The sequence below is a fragment of the Geotrypetes seraphini genome, chromosome 6 (genome assembly GCF_902459505.1).
Source record: "Geotrypetes seraphini chromosome 6, aGeoSer1.1, whole genome shotgun sequence".
NCBI lineage: Eukaryota > Metazoa > Chordata > Amphibia > Gymnophiona > Dermophiidae > Geotrypetes > Geotrypetes seraphini.
This window is the reverse complement of record NC_047089.1, coordinates 190,232,484-190,253,196: the sequence shown is the minus strand read 5'-3', so window position 1 is coordinate 190,253,196 and position 20,713 is coordinate 190,232,484. Positions and strand designations below refer to the sequence as shown.

Sequence of the window (20,713 nt, the reverse complement as noted above, 5' to 3'; positions counted from 1 at the left end):
ATGTAGTACTACCTCCTCTTTTGAGTCTATCTAGCCTCTTCCCTTGCTATTCTTTTGGGCATGGGTCCTCTCCCATAGCCACACTACCTGTTCCTCAGAGGCTAGTGTATCACAGAACTTTTTTGAAAACACAGGGGTGTTTCGGTTGCCTTTCCACAACATTACTTACAAAATTGTAGGACCAAACTGTGGCACATTATTGCTAAATTCCTCTTTCCTCAGAGTGACTGACCGTTAATTTCACTATTATTCTCTTACATCATTTTAGAAGAATAATGAAAACTTATTTATTTAGTAAATTGGAAAATAATTATATGGTTTTAATTTATTTTAAATTCAACAGTTAATGTGCTGGTTTAATGTTTTGTAAATCACATAGGATCACAAAATATCTGCAATTCATAAATAAAGGGTTATGTTATGTTACATGGTCTGTGTCCTGTATATGGACATTTAGTTGAGGATAGGCTGGAGAGGGCTTTGAGGTGACAGGTCAAAAACGCGCAAGACAATCGCGTGCAGACAAAATCGCGCAGACAAATCAGCGCTAAGACAATTCAGCGCAAGACAACTAAGCGCCAAGACAATTCAGCGCAAGACATTTGCGCGCTAGACAATTGAGCGCAGCGACAACTCAGCGCAAGACAATTGCGCGCAAGATAACTCAGCGCCATGACAATTCAGCGCGCCACTAGAGGCCGCTTGCCAATCAAAGGACATGCGCACGTACAGCACGTGAACACGTCATCACGTCAACGTGTGGTCAGTATGATTCCCTTGACTCTTTGCGTTTTCAATATAAGTCATGTGAATGCATTTTTGTTACCATGGTTATGTTATCTCATGATATGTATTCTACGAACAGCATTTAAATACAAGTCACGTGAATGCATTTTCGTTACTATGGTTACGTTTCCACATTATATATGTCCTCCGAACAGCCCGCCTTCCTTTCGCTGCCTGACCGTGTCCGTTATAGGTAAAGATCTGGTTTTGCTAGTACTTGATCTATAACGAATATTTGTCTTGCGCGGATTTTTCTCGCCTCTGGTGAGAGTGAACATACTTCCACGTTTCTTCATTTACAGGTATGTTTATATTTGCGCTTCACGCGCAACAAAAGGCAGGGTATGATTATAAAACTGTGGATGAACTGACTAGGAACCATTTATATTGGGTATGTTGATATTTATATTTCCGGTTCACGCGCAAGAAAAGGGAGGCGATGATCATAAAACTCAGCGCGATTGATTATAAAGTTTATATAGGGTATGTTGATATTTACATTTACGGTGCTCACGCGCGCGCCGCCAACCGCGTGCTTCACAATCGGTCCGGTTCACGCGCAAGAAAAGGGAGGGGATGATCATAAAGCTCAGCGCGATTGATTATAAAGTTTATATAGGGTATGTTGATATTTACATATTTACATTTGCGGTGCTCACGCATGCGCCGACCGTGTACTTCACAATCGGTCCGGTTCACGCGCAAGAAAAGGGAGGGGATGATCATAAAGCTCAGCGCGATTGATTATAAAGTTTATATAGGGTATGTTGATATTTACATATTTACATTTGCGGTGCGCAAGAAAAGGGAGGGGATGATCATAAAACTCAGCGCGATTGATTATAAAGTTTATATAGGGTATGTTGATATTTACATATTTACATTTGCGGTGCTCACGCGCGCGCCGACCGCGTGCTTCACAATCGGAACAAAAGCGAGGATAGAAGTTTAAAAATCAGCCAAATTCACTATGAATTGTTTAGATTGGGGATGCTTATATTTTTATGTGGGTATGTTTAGATATAATGGAATGCTCATTGGCGCGCTGTCAACTTTGCGCTCGGTTGTCGGCGCGCCGTTGTCTCACGCAATTTGGTCCCGTAACCGTAAAACACAGACCTTACGGACCTCCCGGATCTAAGCCCGCAGGTCTTTAAAAATCCACGTTCCGCGCCACTTTTCAGGTCCCTGCCATTTTAAGTCTCTGGCTCTGACAGAGCTGTATGAGAATTTAACTCTGACGGATCCTAATGCTTTCCTCCCCCATGCTAGGATCCATCTGAGTTAAATTCTCATACAGCCCTGTCAACATCTGTGGGTCTGAGAGCAACAGTTGGCAGGGCAGTTAACCAACAGTAGTGGGAGAGAGTGAGAAAGATATTGGCAGAGCAGTTAACCAACATCTGTGGGTCTGAGAGCAACAGTTGGCAGGGCAGTTAATCAACAGTAGTGGGAGAGAGTGAGAAAGATATTGGCAGAGCAGTTAACCAACAGTAGTGGGAGAGAGTGAGAAAGATATTGGCAGAGCAGTTAACCAACATCTGTGGGTCTGAGAGCAACAGTTGGCAGGGCAGTTAACCAACAGTAGTGGGAGAGAGTGAGAAAGATATTGGCAGAGCAGTTAACCAACATCTGTGGGAGTGAGAGCTAAAGTTGGCAGAGCAGTTAATCAACAGTAGTGGGAGAGAGTGAGAAAGATATTGGCAGAGCAGTTAACCAACATCTGTTCCTGTACCATGTGTGGAAAACAAACATTTAGCTTGAGACCCTTGAAAAAAAAGACAACACACCCTTCAAATTAAATGAGCAACATTTAAAGGGTATAAAGAGGGAAGGAGCTTAACACTGGCTATCCCTGAAGCCGCTCCATCCAAGACACCTTCTGACCTTCCCTACGTGAAGGAAAAAGCCTTTGAACACCACCCACAACACCGTGAAAATGTCAAAGCGAGTACAGTATGCTTGAGTGGGTTACCTTGCTCGGCATAAAAAACCTTCACGCTTGGCACATGTCAGAGCAGTAGATGAGGGCTTCAGGGAAACTCCTGGGGGATAGCTCCTGGACGCAAGAGTTAGCAAGCCTCTGGCTGTCTGGCACCCCAAAAGGAGAGGGGGACATAGACAATTTAAAGTATCTCATCTGTTCATGCACCATGTGTGCTTGGGAAGACATTCCTGCTTGGGGAACTCTGCTTCTGGGTCCTGCAAAGGCCAACACATGACTGCCACCATCAGGTTTGCAACCCTGTCAACCCATTATGGGTCCTTGTCATTTTCTACATCTCATGGTTTCAGAGATAGCACCTGACTGACATTCCTGCTTGGGGGACTCTGCTTCTGGGTCCTGTGGAATTATTTTTTCTTTCGCTGTCCTGTAAAGTCTTCTTTGCAGTCCTTGATGAATCAACGTGGCTCGTGTCCCGTTTTCTTCTTCCTCCTGGGACTTGGTGGGAAAGCAAAGAGGAGTAATCCGAGCAATAAGTTTGAAGCTAGGAATGAACATGTGAGGACACTCGTTGATAGTCACTTTCACAAGTTTTTGTTCGTTGAATCTTAAATGCCCTGTATTATGTCACTCAAAAGTATTTTATCATTGTCATGGCCTTCTATTTCTTCGTGCTCACTCAACACTTCACGGTCTTGTGCGCAAAAGTTCGCACACCGTTCTTTGTCTTAGTTTGTAAGGACATCTCCTTCTCGAGACGACATGTTTCAGTTTTGGTGATGTTTCTTGGGCTTCATTGGACCCCCTTGAGCTCCATAGGCCCTGGAGCGATGTACCGACTGCACCCCCCTCTCCTCGGGCCTGGTTTGAGGTATATGACATTTGAAAGATAAGTTTGTATTGTTTTAATTATGTATGTAATGTTGCAGTCCACTATGAATAAAAGCAGAATCTAAACTATAAACTATGGTTCCTTCCATAATGGAAAGTTTTCCAGATCCTGAGATAGCAAAGCATCTCCACAGCACCATATTACCATCAACATGTTTGACTCTTGGTATGATATTCTTATTGTAATGTAGAATACTGTATTTGTTTTACACCAGACATAATTGGAGCTGTGTTTTCCAAACAGTTCCACTTTTGACTTAAAAATTATCCCAATAGTCTTAGGAATTATTCAGGTGCATTCTTGCAAATTTGAGATAAGTATTGATGCTACCCTTTGATCGCAGCAGTTTCCGTCTTACTACTCTCCAGTGATTCCTGTTTTAGCTTAGTCTCTTTCTTATTGTGAAGTCATGAATACCGACCTTAGCTGAGGCTAGAGAGGCCTGCCTTTCTTTGTGTGTCCTTCTGGGATGTTTCAGGAATTCCTAGATGAGTTCTCTCTGTGTCATTGGAGTAATTTTGGCAGGCCAGCCACACCTGAAAAGGTTCCCTACTGTTCCAAGTCTTTTCCATTTGGAGATAATGGCTGTCACTGTGGTTTAGTGGAGACTCAGAGCTTTAGAAGCGGTTTTGTAACCCTTTCTAGACAGATAACTTTTCAACAACTATTTTTCTCATCTCTTCTGGAATTTCCTTTGATTGTGGCATTGCATTCTCATAGAAACCTTGTGGTCTTTATTTTGCTCTCATGGTAATGTTCAATATATAGTGATGATTGGATTCAAAGGGCTGGCTGAAATCAAGTCTGGCAGTGTTTAGTCGACTAAATCTAATTAATAATTATATCTTGTCAGTTGATTGATTAAGGGAACCTCAACCACTGGGGAATAAAGTGGGGTGATCTCCCCTGACCCTTCCAGTGGAACACTGCTCAGTAAGAGCACTTTTCAGAAACCTAGACATCCCAGGACAAGTATCACAGATTGCAGTATCCAGGGCTGAGAGAAATCTTAGGGGTTGTGGTTTAGTCTGTTTCATTATGTATAAACCACATCTTCCACCCCTCCTCCCCCACACTCGCACACACTCTGCCCCTAAACACTCACCCCCAGGTTCTATAATTGGCACCCAAATTTGGACATGATCCTGAGATCCACATGCAGATAAATTAAATAATTAGCCATTAACAATCAATAATTGGCTATTAACAAGCAATTATTGATGTTAATTCACACTAATTTAGATTTCCATGAGGATCTGGCTGCACATGATGTTATACAGACCTGAACCCACATCTTAGAACCCAAAAGGGGCATGAGCAAGTCAGGGGCGTTCACAAAAGTGTTACAGAATTCCAGGGATCCACACCCATCTTTCACACCAGTATTTATATCAGGTTTCAGTTAATGTGGACCTTGTGCCCAAAGTTGGGCACACGAATACCCACAAGGTGCTGTTCTATAAAGGGTACTCATCCCAAGCATCCAGTGGCATAGAAAGGGGGGGAGACCACCCCAGGTGCCATCTTGGTGGGGGCGCCAGCACCTCTGCACCACACTTGCGCCCTCTCCCCTTCCCCATACCTTTTTAAATCTTCACGAGCAACTTCTCCGACCTGCTGCTTGCACCAGCCTGCCTCCTCTCTGAAATCACTTCCAGGTTGTGGAGCCAGGAAGTGATGTCAAAGGGAAAGCCAACGCCAGCGTGAGCAGCGAGCCAGAGAAGCAAAAATTTAAAGAGGTAAACAGGGGTGGTACAGAAGGAGCAGGGATACTGCAGAAGGCGCGGGGAGGATGCAGAGGAAGGTGCGGGGGGGGGAGGCACCACCGCCCCAGGTGCCTCACCCTTGCTACTCCACTGTCACCCTTTTTTATAGAGTAGTGCTAAATGCTGATTTTTCCTGGTGCTTATTTTATGGGTGCCACTTACTGGATCTGTCCTTTAATGCAAAAGGTCTGGTTTTATAACCCAAAATGTACAAATTAGTACAACTATAAGACCAACTAAATCTGCTGATCTTATAAAAGACAGGCCTATTCAGAGGTTTCCAGAAGTGGATTACAAAAATTTTCAGGAATAAACGTGCCATCTTTCTGTTAACTGACCTTTATATACAAATGGCTAAAAGAGATTTCTTCCTCCAGTCTTCCCTAAAGATTTTTGAACTGTGCTGCAGAATAGCGGACAAGGTTACAGTGGAGTAGGGAAGAAAATTATATTGATTAAACAACAGAAAGGATTTCATTTTTATGCCTCTTGAGAGCTAAAATGCAGGCCTTGCTCTTTGCTTTCTTTTCTTCTTGTGCTTTCCTCTCCTGCTGAGCTCAAAAACAAGTTGGCAGTGATGGGTAACAATTACACAGGAGGAGGTGTGCTCAACAGCGGTATATCTGTCAATAACAGCACCAAGTAAACGACCTTAATCACCTGCAAGCTTACAAGGAAACAGACTGAAATGAAGGCCTGACTCCTTTCCCCACACACAATCTTTCTGACGGGCCTGGCCGTTAAACAATGAATAATCTTGAGTAACTGTGGGTTCTGTTGGCCTCTTTTGTCCTGCTCACCTAAGAATATGAATTTTGTTTTCTCCCCAGCGCCTGGAGCTCATCGATATCATTTATGTGAGAGGATGCATCCATGCCATCAGCCTGTGGTTTAAAGATAACTTTGAAGCTACTCTGGGAATCGTTTTTGCGTTTCTCTCACCTCAGGTATTTAAGTGGTTTGGCATACGTGACCTAATGTTTTGTTGATCTGTGTTGGTGTTGACCACCTCCCACCTTACAAATATTTTTTTTCTTTTCCTAATCACGTAGCATAAGGAGAATATGTTTTGCCAGGAAGGCTGGACACAGTTGCTTTCCTGATGCCCAGATTGCAGTTGGGGAATAGAATAAACATAATTAATTCCCATTTCCTTTTCAAAGCAAAACTTTCATTGGTATAATGTGAGAAAGCATGGCTCGATAATTGGAAAGGAGGGGGGGTAGAATTATAACAATCTGCAGGTAACTAGCTTTAGATTAGATGGCCACCTGTTTTGTGTTCCAGCCAAATATATGAAGACAAGTCATGTCAATAGGCCATCTCTCCATCAGAGCCCGGAGACTGTAAATCCTACACACTTCCAATCTTCACTTTGTTTATTTTTTTTACAAATACAATTGGGGAAGAGAGCGATGTGGTCCTACAACCGATAAAAATGAACAAGATTTCCGAGCCCTTCCCTCACCCCACCCCAGAATTGCATTAACAATGTTAACAAAAAAAAAAGAACTTTATTTTAGGACTATACCAAATATTCATATTCGATTTGATTCAGCCCTATATACATTAGTTATATTTAGACAAATAGTGATTTATATTTGAATACAAATAATCCGGGGCTCTACTATGCTAAATCCTATTGAATTATACACGGGGCCCAATCTAGAATAGATTGTCTAAAATAATCTGCTCCAACTAGTGTGGCGCTAAGTGTGATTCTATAAAAGTTAGATGCACTATATAGAATCACGCTTAGCGCTGCCTCGGCAATGTAAAGTGTTGTAGGGGGTCCTGTTTTAGGGGCACCGTATTTATGTCAGAGTCTCATTCACCTAAATACCTTCACATAAGTTAGGCATCTAACTCTAAAACATGCCCACAACCTGCCCTAACCACGCCAACTTGTAAGTAGGTGTTTTGGAGTAGGTGCCTACATTTTATACAATCGTGATTTTTAAGTTAGGTGCCTAACTTTCAATTAAGTCTAATTAACTGCAATTATGAGGTGTTACGTGCCATCAGCATCAATTATGCCTTTTAACTAATTAAGTTAGATGCCTACATTGGCTGGGTGGTAGGCACCTAACTTTAAGCAGACTATATAGAATTTGCCAGTTGATCTCTGATTTCACGTTACTTCTTTTATTATTTGTTTTATTAACGATCAATGGCCATTTTTTGTATTTGGTTATTTGTCACTGCTCTACTTTATTTCCTAATTCATGGAGGAGGCAGTTTTCAAAGCCATGCAGACAAGAATGTAGTGATCTATCAAGGTAAATTGGAGGTAAGAAAATTGCTCCACCCCCAGAATTCAACTGAAGTACAAAGACCAAGATTCTCAAATCAGCGCTGATATCGGTGGCCACCTTAAAAGCGGCTGCCAATCGTGTGTCAATCACACATCAGAGCCAGTTTCAGAATTGCGCCAACACGAAAGATAGGCACCGGAAATGTAGGCCAAGGTTTTCCAGACCTACATTTCCGGTGCCTATCTTCATGTGAATCGCACCTACGTAGGCGCTTTAAGCCACCTAATGCCACTTCCGACATTGGCCATGCCTACTTTGGTGTTCGGTGGCCTAAAGCACCTACGTTGGTGCAATTCCAGCGTTGATTTTCTAGGCACCAGTAAGCACCTCAAATCTCAGTTAAAAACGCCCCTTTACGGCCCATCTCCGATAAGCCTAAGGCCTGGGTGGACCTGATAAGCCTAAGGCCGATTGGCCTAGGCTCCTAGAGCCTGGGCCAATCAGGCCTTAGGCTTAGCGGGGATGGGCGGACCCTCCTAATTTCAATGAGGCGGGCCTGCAGGCCGTGCGGTAGGAAGATCTGACCGGCCAATGATTAAAGGTTAGTAGGGAGAGAGGTCTGGAGAGGAGGTGATAGCACGGGAGGGGTCTGGAGGGGGGCGTCCTCTGGCAGGAGGAGTTAGGCACCCTCCTGCCGGCGATTGGGGGGTTGGTCGGCCTTCTGGCAGGAGGGGTTGGGCCCCTCCTGCCGGCAATCGTCGGGGGGAGGATACAGGCGGCTGTGGCCGCTGTACCTATCGCGGCAGGGAGATCCCTTGCCGTGATAAGTATAGCAGCTGTGTCTACACTAACCCAGTTCTGTAACCGGCATCTGTAACATGGGCGTCCTGTACAGAATCCGGGCCTATGCCTTTTATAGAAATCACATAGCGCCAATTCCCTCTCATAACTTTGGGCACCAGACTTACGTCTGCTGAGGCTTGGTGTAAATGCTGGCACCCAAGATAAGTGTGCTTACCTGGTTATTTTATAACTGTACAGGTAACTTTTTGAAATGCTCCTGACACGCCTTTGCCTTCCCATGACCACGTTCCCTTTTGGGATATGTACTATGGGAGGTAGGTGCCCTACTTTATAGAATAGCGCACAGCCAAATGCATACTCAAATTTTAATGAGTACCAATTAACATCATTGGTTGTTGGCACCTAACTGTTGATAGCTCAGAGCTTATTAACTAGTTAATTTCTATGAGGAAAATATATGTAGAGTATCCAGGGGCTTTGCACCAAAGCAAACAGTTTAAAAATTGCTAATAATAAAGGAATCTCTCTCAGGCATTGCCAGGACTGATAGCTCCAGCATCACTATGATTTGTTTGCAGCTGTGGTGACATGGTGACAAAATTCAGCACCTTTCCCATCCCCACGGATATCCACGGGAAGCAATCCCATGTCATTCTTTAGTGTCTCTCTCAACCTCATTCCTTCTACACCAGCATTCTTCAATGCAAGGCTTGAGGGTCAGTGGTTGTGCTCATTCATACTCTGAGTCTTCCCTCTCGAATGACATAGGGATAGTTTCCCGCGGTTATCCGCAGGGATGGGGACGGTGACTGTGTCATCACTGCAGCAGTAACTATTGGCCAAAGAAAAACTTGCCCTGCTCACAAATCTTGCTAAACTTGTTCCCATTTGCCTCTGCTGGGTCTCTCTTGCTCCAATCTTCCTGCACAGTTATCAAAGTTACATCTAGAGCAGGGATCTCAAAGTCCCTCCTTGAGGGCCGCAATCCAGTCGGGTTTTCAGGATTTCCCCAATGAATATGCATTGAAAGCAGTGCATGCACATAGATCTCATGCATATTCATTGGGGAAATCCTGAAAACCCAACTGGATTGCGGCCCTCAAGGAGGGACTTTGAGACCTCTGATCTAGAGTGTCTTCAGGAATAAACTGGCATCTTACTTCCCCTTATGAGCTTAAAATGTGTAATTAAGACAAAACAATGGCTGGCACTATAAAGTCATAAACAGGAATGACCTTTACCTTGGGAGTGCTATAAATAAAGGCTTTCTCTCCTTTGATGTTTGGGAGAAATAAAGCACTATTAAAACTTGCAGTGCTTTGGAAATGGAAATGTTTTATGTGTTAATAGTTTGTCTAGCACGTGAGCTGTTCTAATTTTGACCTGTTGAATCTCACCACATGGAGACTTGGGGCAGAGGAGGATTAACTGACTTGCCCAGGGTCACAAGAAACAGCATGCTGAGGCTGTAGCTCTAACCACTGCTCCACACAATTAAAAACTCATTAAATCAGAGGGGGTGTTGTTGTTACACTGGTTGTGATTGGTGGGGGAGGAAGGGTTGGGTAGGGTGGAGGGGGCACAGGTTTGCATTTGCTGTGCTTGTACTATCTTGGATTCCATCTTGTATTGTGCTGTAGCTCTATATTTGTTTCACGATAACAGGATTGGAGTGTTGGAGAGGTGTGGGGGGTAGTTTGTTGAGTCCATGATAAATGTTGATGACCACAGTTGTATTTCATGATTATGCTTCGTCGTTTTTGTGATCTGCATAGTCACCAATAAAAATTGTTTTCTAAAAAAAAAACCCATTAATAAAATTAAAAATCAATTAATTAAGAGTTCCACGCAGAACTCAGAGTGGCACCTGCCAATGCCTACCAGAAAAGTGGGTGTGGCTAAGGGCAGAGAATAGGCATGGTATGACTTAGGTCAGTGTCTCACAAACTCTCTAGAGCCATGGCACACTAAGCTCAGAGCCTCGGCTGGAGTGCACCTACGTCACGGAAATAAGACTTACTCTGAAAATAAGCCCTAGCATGATTTTCTGGGTAGGTCTTAATATAAGCCCTACCTCAAAAATAAGCTCTAGTTATATCGTCCCCGGAAGCCTAACCTGAATGTCCCTGGATTTGCCGGCAGCAGCGCTCCCCCATCCCTGCCGCGCAGCCGAACCTCCGCTGACCTTCCCATCCGAACCCTGCTAACCCTCCCATCACAGAGACCGACATACCTCCTTCCTAACAGCAGCGTCGGCAGCACTCTAAAGAGGCTGCTTCATGGCCTTCTCCCAGCGGAGCCTTCCATGTGCTGTGGCGCTGATAGGGGATATGAAAGAGACATTATAATATCTAAAAGGAGGGCATGCAATGATAGATAGGAGAGATAGGGGATATTATGAAAGAGACATTTAAATATCTAAAAGGAGGGCATGCAATGAATCTACTAAAGGCCGGATTCTCAAAACTTACCATGCCCTTAACGATGCTCGTTAAACCGATTCCAGTTGGTTAGCGTGCCAGTATTTTACCAGCCGATTATCAGAATGGCTCACCGTGGTCTTTTCCAAGCTTCCTAGCAGTCTCCAACTCTGCTGTGCAAATGTAGTATAACAAGGTCATTAATATTAAAATGGTAGTAAAATTGGCTCATTAATATGTAAAGGAGCACTCTGGACGATTCTCTACCATCAGTTGATGATTCCCTAACCTTGTTGTGCCACATTTGCAGGCAAAATTTTCCAGCAGGGTCTGAACTGTCGTAGCCTTACTTTTTGGACAGTGCTTAAGTGCTGATTGGCTCAGGCACTAACAGGAAAGTAAGGCTTGACAGCTCAGACCTCCCCCCACCACTGCCACAACCACACAATTTTTTTTAAAAAACACCACCAAATCAAAGAATGACAGGAGGGATGCCTAATCCCTCCCATTTCTGGGATCCCCCTGACAACCCCTTGACACTCCCAGCAGGAGGGATGCCCACTCCTTTCCACCACTGGGGTCTCCCACCCCCTCCCGACAATGCCCCAGCAGCCCCCAAGACACTCCGCCCCTCTCCAACACCCCTGGCAGGAGGAATGCCTGCTCCCTCCCACCACTAGATTCTCCTGCCCCCCACCAACACCCCTGACAACTCCTCAACACTCTCAGCAGGAGGAATGCCTGCTCCCTCCCGCTTTCGGGGTCCCCCGCCCTGCCTGAAAATACCCCAACAGCCCCCCCCCTGACATTCCTATCAGAATGATAAGATGATCAGATAGATACAGAGAGATGCTAGGGTACATAGAGGCACAACTAGTAGAGAAAAAAAACTGGCTATTGATGCCTCTGTCCCATTGTGACAGCCCTAGCTCTGAAAGGATATGGACAAAGAAGAATCAGATGCCCAAGTTTTGCAAAGAAATATACTGACTAGAATGTGGAGATGCCGATTATTCTGCGTGCAGGCACAGTGTTCACAAATGTGCAGCATGCACCAAGCAGAGGGAAAGTAGCAATCTGTTGCAGGTGCCCACAGGAAATAGATTGACAATTTGGTTATGAGTTAGAGTGCTGTTGTAAGTTTCCCCACTGGCAGCCACTTTGGCCATGCCGGTTGTTGGCCGAAATCCACAACTTTTTAGGAGTTGGCACTTCACAACTAAACATGCAGCCCTTCATCTACAAAATTTACTGAACACTTTGATCCTGACAGAATGAGACATCTCTACATTTGACTGCAAAGCATGTCTCCTGGCATATGGAACAGTAAGCTGCTGTAATAAGCTCAAATTTATCTGGCTGCCAGGCAGACTCGCAGCCCTAAATAACCAGAAGAAAGCTTGTTTTTGACTTAGATGAAGGTTGGGTTTTTTTTATGAGTAGATTAAAAATAAATATGAACACTCTGGCAGCTTACATTTTGTAAATCAGAACAAGGCTGGTTCTAAGTGTATGTATTACCGTGCTTGCTGTTAACACCAGCCCACTCACCAGCCCCGCATGCAAAGTTCTAGGTTTGTTAATGATCTTCTGATTTTCTCTGTCTTGTTTTGCTGATGGAATACTGCTTTTTTTATTGGATCCATTCTGTGCACTCATATTGTTGACTGCTGCTCAAAAGTAAATAAAAGCAGGCTGCAGTTATTTTAAACTTAGAAAAGCGAAGTGTACAGTGGCTGGGTTATTTTCTGCTACATATTGTCTAAACTCCTCTGTATCAACTCAGTCCTACCCTTCTGCCTCCCTCTCCCATTACTATATGTAGATGTCTAAGAGAATATATTTGTTTTATGGAAGAATTTATTGTATGTGATTACATGTTTTAATATGAATGATTGTATTTTTGTAAGCCGCCTAGGTATAGGCGGGTAAATAAATAAATTCCAACAATGAGACTCTGACCCCAGACAAGGCATTGCTAGAGCTAGAGACTAGAGAGATCCAACAAACCATAGGGGGGCAGTATAACCTACAAAAAATAAAAGTAAATGGAAGTGATGATGCCTCTTTACATGTAATTGGTGGGATGTTGTCTGCAATACTGTGTTCAGTTCTGGAGGCCCTATCTTACAAAAGATAGAGAGACAAGAGACAGGTGAAAAAAAGGAAACCAAATTGGCATCAGGTCTGCACCAAAAGTTATAGAAGACTCAGAGTTCTAAATGTATATTCCTGGAGGAGAGATAGGGGATATGAAAGAGATGTTTAAATATCTAAAATGTATTTATACTGCTCTTCAATGGGAAGGAAGTTCTGAAGCTTCAAGGGGGATAAACTCAAGGATAATGTCAGAAAATTTGTCTTTGTGGGAAGGAATGGAAATTTCTTTCTTTATACATTTCTAAATAAACATATGTAGAGCTGGCTGAGGATCTGCCTGTACAGCAGTACTAGAACCATTAGCACTCTTGAAGTCCTTGGGACTAGTGGCGTAACAAGGGTAGGAGGTACCCAGGGCAGTAGCATCCCCCCCCCCCTCTTTTCCGTCCCCACTCCTTTCCCCAGTACCTCTTTAACCCTTTGCCGGCATGAGCAGCATCTCCAGCCTACTGCTCACACTGGCCTCAGCCTTCCCTTTGACATCACAAGCCTCTTAATACCTATAAAAACTGATTAAAATAGATAGAAGCTAGGGAAGAGTGGGCCCTCAATGGTCAGTCTGCCCCTACAATGGTCAGTCAACATGGATTCACTAAGGGTAGGTCATGCCAATCCAATCTCATCAGCTTCTTTGATTGGGTAACAGGAAAGCTAAACTCGGGAGAGTCTCTGGACATAGTGTACTTGGATTTCAGTAAAGCTTTTGATAGCATCCCACACCGCAGACTATTAAGCAAGATGAAATCGATGGGGTAAGGTGAGACACTAATTGCTTGGGTCAATGATTGGCTGAGTGGAAGACTTCAGAGGGTGGTGGTCAACGGCACCCTCTCTGAGACATCGGAGGTGACTAGTGGAGTGCCACAGGGCTCAGTCCTGGGTCCATTCCTTTTTAACATATTCATAAGGGACTTGACCCGAGGGCTTCAGGGTAAAGTAACACTATTCGCCGATGACGCCAAACTATGTAATATAGTTAGTGGAAGCAATCTGCAGGATAGTATGATGCAGGATCTGCTTACGTTGGAAAACTGGTCCTCGACATGGCAGCTGGGCTTCAACGCCAAGAAATGTAAGGTCATGCATCTTGGCAGCGGAAATCCATGCAAAACTTACACCTTAAATGGAGAAACACTAGCTAGGACTTCAAAAGAACGATACTTGGGAGTAATCATCAGTGCAGACATGAAGGCTGCCACACAAGTAGAGAAGGCCTCAGCCAAGGCAAGGCAAATGATGGGATGTATCAATAGAAGCTTCGTCAGCCGTAAACCTGAAGTCATAATGCCACTGTACAGAACCATGGTGAGACCTCATCTGGAATACTGTGTGCAGTTCTGGAGGCCACATTACCGTAAAGACGTGCTTAGAGTTGAGTCGGTTCAGCGGATGGCCACTAGGATGATCTCCGGGCTCAAGGGTCTCTCGTACGAAGAAAGACTAAACAAATTGCAGCTCTACACTCTAGAGGAACACAGGGAAAGGGGGGACATGATTGAGACATTTAAATACATCACAGGACGTGTCGAGGTGGAAGACGACATGTTCTTTCTCAAAGGACCCTCGGTCACAAGGGTGCACCCGCTCAAACTCAGAGGAGGGAAATTTAATGGTGACACCAGGAGGTATTTCTTCACAGAAAGGGTAGTAGATCACTGGAACAAGCTTCCAGTGCAGGTGATAGAGGTCATCAGCGTGCTTGACTTTAAGAATAAATGGGACATCCACGTGGGATCCCTACGAGGGTCGAGTTAAGGAACTAGGTCACTAGCACTCAGACTTAATGGGGTGGGTCATTAGAGTGGGCAGACTTGATGGGTTATAGCCCTTTTCTGCCGTCATCTTTCTATGTTTCTATGTTCTGTGTTTCTAACTACTAAGAGTTCAGTTTTTGAAAAATCCAACCCACAACTACGTCAGTGTCTAAGTTTCTCAATGGGCAGAGCAAGAGGATAATCAAAAGAAAAGAAACACTAAGGCGCAGATTCTGTATAGGACGCCCAGTCTCAGAAGCCGACGGGCATCCTATACATAATCGCGCCTAAGCTCACCTAAAAAGAACCCGATTCTCTAACCAATGTCCATGTTACAGACGCCGGTTAGAGAATCGGGTTGCCACAACCTGTCCCCACCCCCCGGTGGCAGGAGGGATGCCCAATTCCTCCTGCCAAACTTCCCCCCCCAATAGATCAGGCAGCAGGAAATATGCCCAATCCTTCCTGCCTGGCAAATACCCCCTCCCCCCTCGTAGATTGCCCAGCCCACTCCCCTCGGACCCCCAATAGAACCCCTCCGAACCCCGCTGGACCCCCTCTAACCTTTTTTGTTGGCCATCTGAATGGCGGGATAGCAACCACATGCCATTGGTCCTAACTCACAATTAGAACTTAGCAATGATTCTGTCTTATCCACTGGTCTTTGCTAATATTTAAGTGAGGGCCATTTTAGGTCCAAAGGAGCTGAAGGAGAGCCAACAAGTATATTCCTACTTGGGGCCCTTATGCCAATAGTGCTTCTTAGCATTTATTCCCACCAGAACACCTGGCCTTGGTCAAACAATGTAGAACACAGATAAATCCCCTACAAACATAGGGCCACAAACTAAAAGTCCTAATATACACAAACGAAGCCCAAAGATGCCAGACTCTGCATTCAGTACAACACCAGAGAAATAGAAACAAATGCATTTCTTCCTGAACAGTGCAAAATATAGACAGCAGATGTAAATTCTCAAAACTGACATATTTCAATCAATGAATTAAAAATAAAATCATTTTCCTACCTTTATCTGGTGATTTTATTTTTCTAAGCATCTTTTCCCAGTCTCTGGCTGTACATCTTTCTGTCTGTGTTCTTAACTCTATATCCAGGACCTTCTTATCCATTTGGGGGCTCATAATCGAAAGAGCAAAAAGTCCAAAAACCGGCCTAAGTTGGCACTTGGACGAACATTTCTCAAAAACATCCAAGCGCCGAAAATAAAAATGGGTTTTGGACGTATTTTTAAACGACCTAGGCCTTCATAGTGCCGCTCAACGTCCAAAGCTAAACACGGTGTTTCGGGAGGCGTATCGAGGGCGGGAGTTGGGCGGGATGTGGGCTGGCTTAGACTTAGTTGTACAGCATGTATAACCGAAAGTTTAACAACAGAGCCTAGATGGACCTTGGACGTTGTGACTTAGACCATGTAAAACATGGTCTAAGTCACAAAAACCCACCTAAACTCACCATATAAGCACTGCAAACACATAAAACAGACCCCCACACACTACCCCAGTGATCACCGACCCCCCCCCACCACCATAAAAATTTTATTCATAACTTTAAAATTCAGCCTCCAGACCATCATCACCTGGCCGCCTAGCATAGGAAAGCTTAGTCGTCCAGCCCAGAGACAGCTTAAGTCATCTTGGGGGTGGGTTAGGGACCCATAGAGAGGAGGACCCATGCCATAAGCCCCTGTAATCACTGCATTGATACGTAAACGTGCACTCCCCTATACACCCCCAGAACCCTTTTTTACTGGCATAAAAGTTGCTCCTGCAGCCATAAGGGCTATTGGGGTGGAAGATAAGTGGGTCTAGGGGATTCTGGAGGTGGTTTGGGGGGGCTCACCATCACCTATAAGGGAGCTGTAGTGAGGAGAAGCTAAGGCATCCTTTTTGTGAAGTTCACAGCAGTGCCTTGTAAGGTACCCCACTATTTAGGTGGCATGTCTGGGTGTGCAGCCCATCCAATTGGGCTTGTTCTAGGCATTTTGGACTTGGACGGAAATGTGGTTTAAAGATGGACGATTTAGTGGCTTGGATGATCAGATCGGCAGGACATATAATTAGACGATTTTCGAAAGTAAAAAAAAGTTGAACGTATCTTTCGAAAATGTGTCATAGGCTCTTTTTAACTTTGGACGACTTGCGAGATGGACGTAAATGGACTTAGAAGTCCCTTTCGATTATGCCACACTTGGTATTTTTCTCTCCTTCACTTTCTGCCCAACATCCATCTTTAGCATTAACTTTTAACTTCAACTGTCTTCCATTTTTCTGCTTCCTTCTCAGTCTATTTTCCATGTCTTCCCCTCCTCTCCATCCATATGCACCATTTCCTCCCTCTCTCTGCCCTTCCCCTCCTCTCCATCCAGATTATTATTATTATTTTTTTTTTTGTAAATCTTTATTTATTTTCAAACTAAAACAGTGCAATACAAACACACAAAAAAAATTAATGGCACTGAGCAGCGCCTACATTGTAGGTGATGCTCAGCATGGTTGTCAATCAAAAATCACTACTGTTTATGGAATCACACCTAGTGGCACCTAAGCAGACTTAGACACCACTAGGTGTCCTAGACATAGACCCTACACCAGTAGGCCAGCTTTTCACTCACCTAATTTGATGGTGCCTATGTCAGATGTCTAACGATGCCTAAGTTAACCACGCCTATTCTCTGCCCATAACCACACCTTTTTTAACATAGGCATCGTTAGGTGTCCCTAGGCATTGGTTGGCACCTTCACTTAGGTGTTGCTAGGTGTCCTAAGAGTTTGGCACTGAACTCTACAGTTACTTAATTTTTATATTGTTTTGATTGGCTAATAACTGGTGTGGTCAGATACCATGCCAATTAAAAAATTACCCCCCCCCTTTTTATTTTTACGAAGACACGTTAGGTTTTTTTAAATGGTCGGCCATGGAATTCCCATGAACATCAGAGCTGGCAATAAAAAAAAGCCTAACGCGACTTCATAAAAGGTGGGGGTTAATTTTTTAATTGGCATGGTAAGTTTGGCGCAGATCCTGAACTTAGGTATCACTAGGCGGCTGCAATCAGTAGCCTCCATTTATAGAATTTGGGGGGACATGTCTTTATATTATCTGATGAACTGGTTGTGAACACCTATTTATAAACCACTCTTGAGTACACAGTGGTGTACAAGGCAATAGTCATACAAACAATTCAAATTAAGTAACAATTTAAATACAAGCTCAGAGTGAGCTTTTTGGCCAGGAGCCGTTTCAGCCATTTCTAGACAAGCATGCAAGCCTTTTTATTTTTCACTCTGAGAATAATTCAGAACAGCAGCAGAAGAGCGAGAAATGAGAACCATTGTGTAAACATGGAGCTGCAGTCTCTCTTTATTATTCTCTACATCATCTTTTATGCTTTTTTCACAGATGAGGGGAAAAAATGACTCGTAGGGTAAAGTTCTCCCTCCCTTAATATGAAATGTATGTACACTCTCAAAAGCTTCTCACTGCACAAAGGGAAAATCTGAAACCATTTTTATCTCATCCTTTATTGAAGAGTCCTCTGCATCCCTTATGTATAGTTTACAGATCCTGATAATTTATCTTCCCTGTTATGATGGCGGATGACAGACTAAAGAAAAGGAGCAGGGGGCTGGAGCACTGGAAAGGCCATTTTGTAATCTTCTCAGTGCATTATTAGTCCACTGTGTTCCATGCAGCTGGTAACGTGATATCTATAAATTGTAAAACAGGGATAAAGCACTGCAAATGAAACGTTTATTGGGGTCTCTGGTGCAGCAGAAGGTTCTTTTGTGCAGTATAAGTTTTCCTTGACATTGAAAGCAATAAGAAATGTAATGCAATGAAGAGAAACTGTTTAATACATCATGCTAGAGGTGACTAGAATATTAAATACATCCATAACCCTGACAGCTTGCTTTATTTTTGCATTAAAGCAAAAAAACGTGTTGGGGGGGGAGAGAAGAAGTAAAAGAACCACCTCCTTCTACTCATTCAGAATTTTCTGCTTCCAAACTATGAACCTTCTAGTATCTGCTCCAGGTACAGGACTACTGAAAGCTGTAGTTAGTATGAAAGAAGAATCCCAGTTATGATCAAGCATCATCTAGAATATGAATGAACCTCCCCTCCCCCCAAAACACACACACACATATTGAGACCCTTTTACTACCGTACATATTTAAATATAAACCAAGATTTTGGGACCCAAATATGGGGGTCTCACCACTGCTCTACTAGGGCTCAAGGGAGGCCTGCAACAGGTCAGGGAGGGGACAGGGGGCGCAGAGCTGGCTGGGACAAGGAGGGGTTGCTCCTGAAACAGCTCACCACTGGACCACCAATACCTATACTTGAATATAAACCCTTGGTTTATACTCGAGTCAACCTTCCCCCCTCCCCTTTTTGGGGAGAAAAAAGATCACCTTGGTTTATATTCAGATTGGTTTATATTTGCCATGATACATGCAGCTTGTTATACATTAATTGAAAAATACCGCAAATTCCTTAATCAGGTTTCAGGTTTTATGAAATTTGCTTGAGCACTCAGGAGAACAAATCCATTCAAGCGATTTACAGTTAATACGTAGAAAAATGTAGAAGGGAATACCATAAATTCAAAAAGGGTTTATAGACAACCCCACGAAAGACAAAGGCGCGTGCCGACAACTGAGCGCAAGACGGAGGTGCGTGCTGAAGAAAATTACAGTTTTTAGGGGCTCCTACGGGGGGTTTTATTGGGGAGCCCCCCCCAGTTTACTTAATAGAGATCGCTCCGCGATCGCGATCGCGGCGCGATCTCTATTAAGTAAAGTGGGGGCGGTTCCCCCCCACGCCCCCCCGTCGGAGCCCTAAAAACAGTAATTTTCTGCAGCGCGCACCTCCACGCTGCGCTCAATTGTCTGCGCCCGCCTTTATCCCGGCGCGCTTTTGACCTGACACCTTCATAAAGTAAAGCAAAAAGTTATTTATCACTTGTCTCCCAAGCATCCTTCCCATGGCCCCTGGCTCAAGAAGAAAATAAAAAACACACAGCAGTTGACCCAGAGGTCACGTGACCAATGACTCGGGGAAAGCTTTCTTGAAAGTAATAAGCTTTCAAAAATCACTTATAGGTAGACAAGGAAAAAACTGCACATAGGGATTCTAGCAATTGATTCCAGAGTAGGGCCAACAGCTGTTCTCTAGCAGTTTAGTGAAAGGGCCCTGTTGTCTTATTATTTTGATTTTGGAAATATTAAATTGTTTGGCTGAAACTTTGTCATAGTGATGGTGGAGTTCTGGCCACACACTGTTATAATTCATTTGCAAAAGTATTGCAGCCCACAGTCAGCCAGTGCAGGGACATTTCCAGACCACAGAGTTCAAATGTCCTGCAACCCACTGAAAGAGTACCTGAACAATACAAATTAAAACCATGCATAGGATGATATGTATTAGGGGAAAAAAAACCTTTAGAATTTACAGTACAGCTCTGTATGCATCTGTATAAAATTCAAAACAAAAATAAATGCCACTCTGGATTTTACTTGCTTGCTTGCTTCTGTTTCTTCTCATATAGTAACTCTTTTGTTATTTTCACTCTTCAAGAGCATATCATTCAATTTTTCACTCTTTTTAACCAATGGCCTCAGCGGCTACACTAGAACATCATATTTCATGTAATGTTCAAGCTTATAGTAGCCAGCCTCTGCATCGACCTTTAACTTAATATTTCATGATATTTTTTAAATATAAAATCCAAACATAAAATACTAGCTGAGCTTTCAAGACCGATCCATCCTTGCTTTTCATGGATCCCACCATAAGTAGGGGGCATAAGAGCCTTGGAAGGACTTTGCCTCCCAAAAATGACCTGAAACCTGACCAGCTTGATCCCACATAATACCAGCAACCCTCAAAAATACTTTCAAACA

General features: G+C 43.7%; 1 protein-coding gene across 4 annotated transcripts in view; it reads left to right on the top strand.

Annotated features, from left to right (window-relative positions):
• The window catches only part of LOC117362823 (tetraspanin-15-like), a 297,713-nt gene that overhangs the window by 261,728 nt on the left and 15,272 nt on the right, over nt 1-20,713 (top strand). For all 4 annotated transcript variants that reach the window (XM_033949841.1, XM_033949840.1, XM_033949842.1 and 1 more), the window contains one exon: nt 6,220-6,336. In XM_033949841.1, the coding sequence (XP_033805732.1) occupies nt 6,220-6,336 (117 nt within the window). The remainder of the gene's footprint in view (nt 1-6,219; nt 6,337-20,713) is intronic.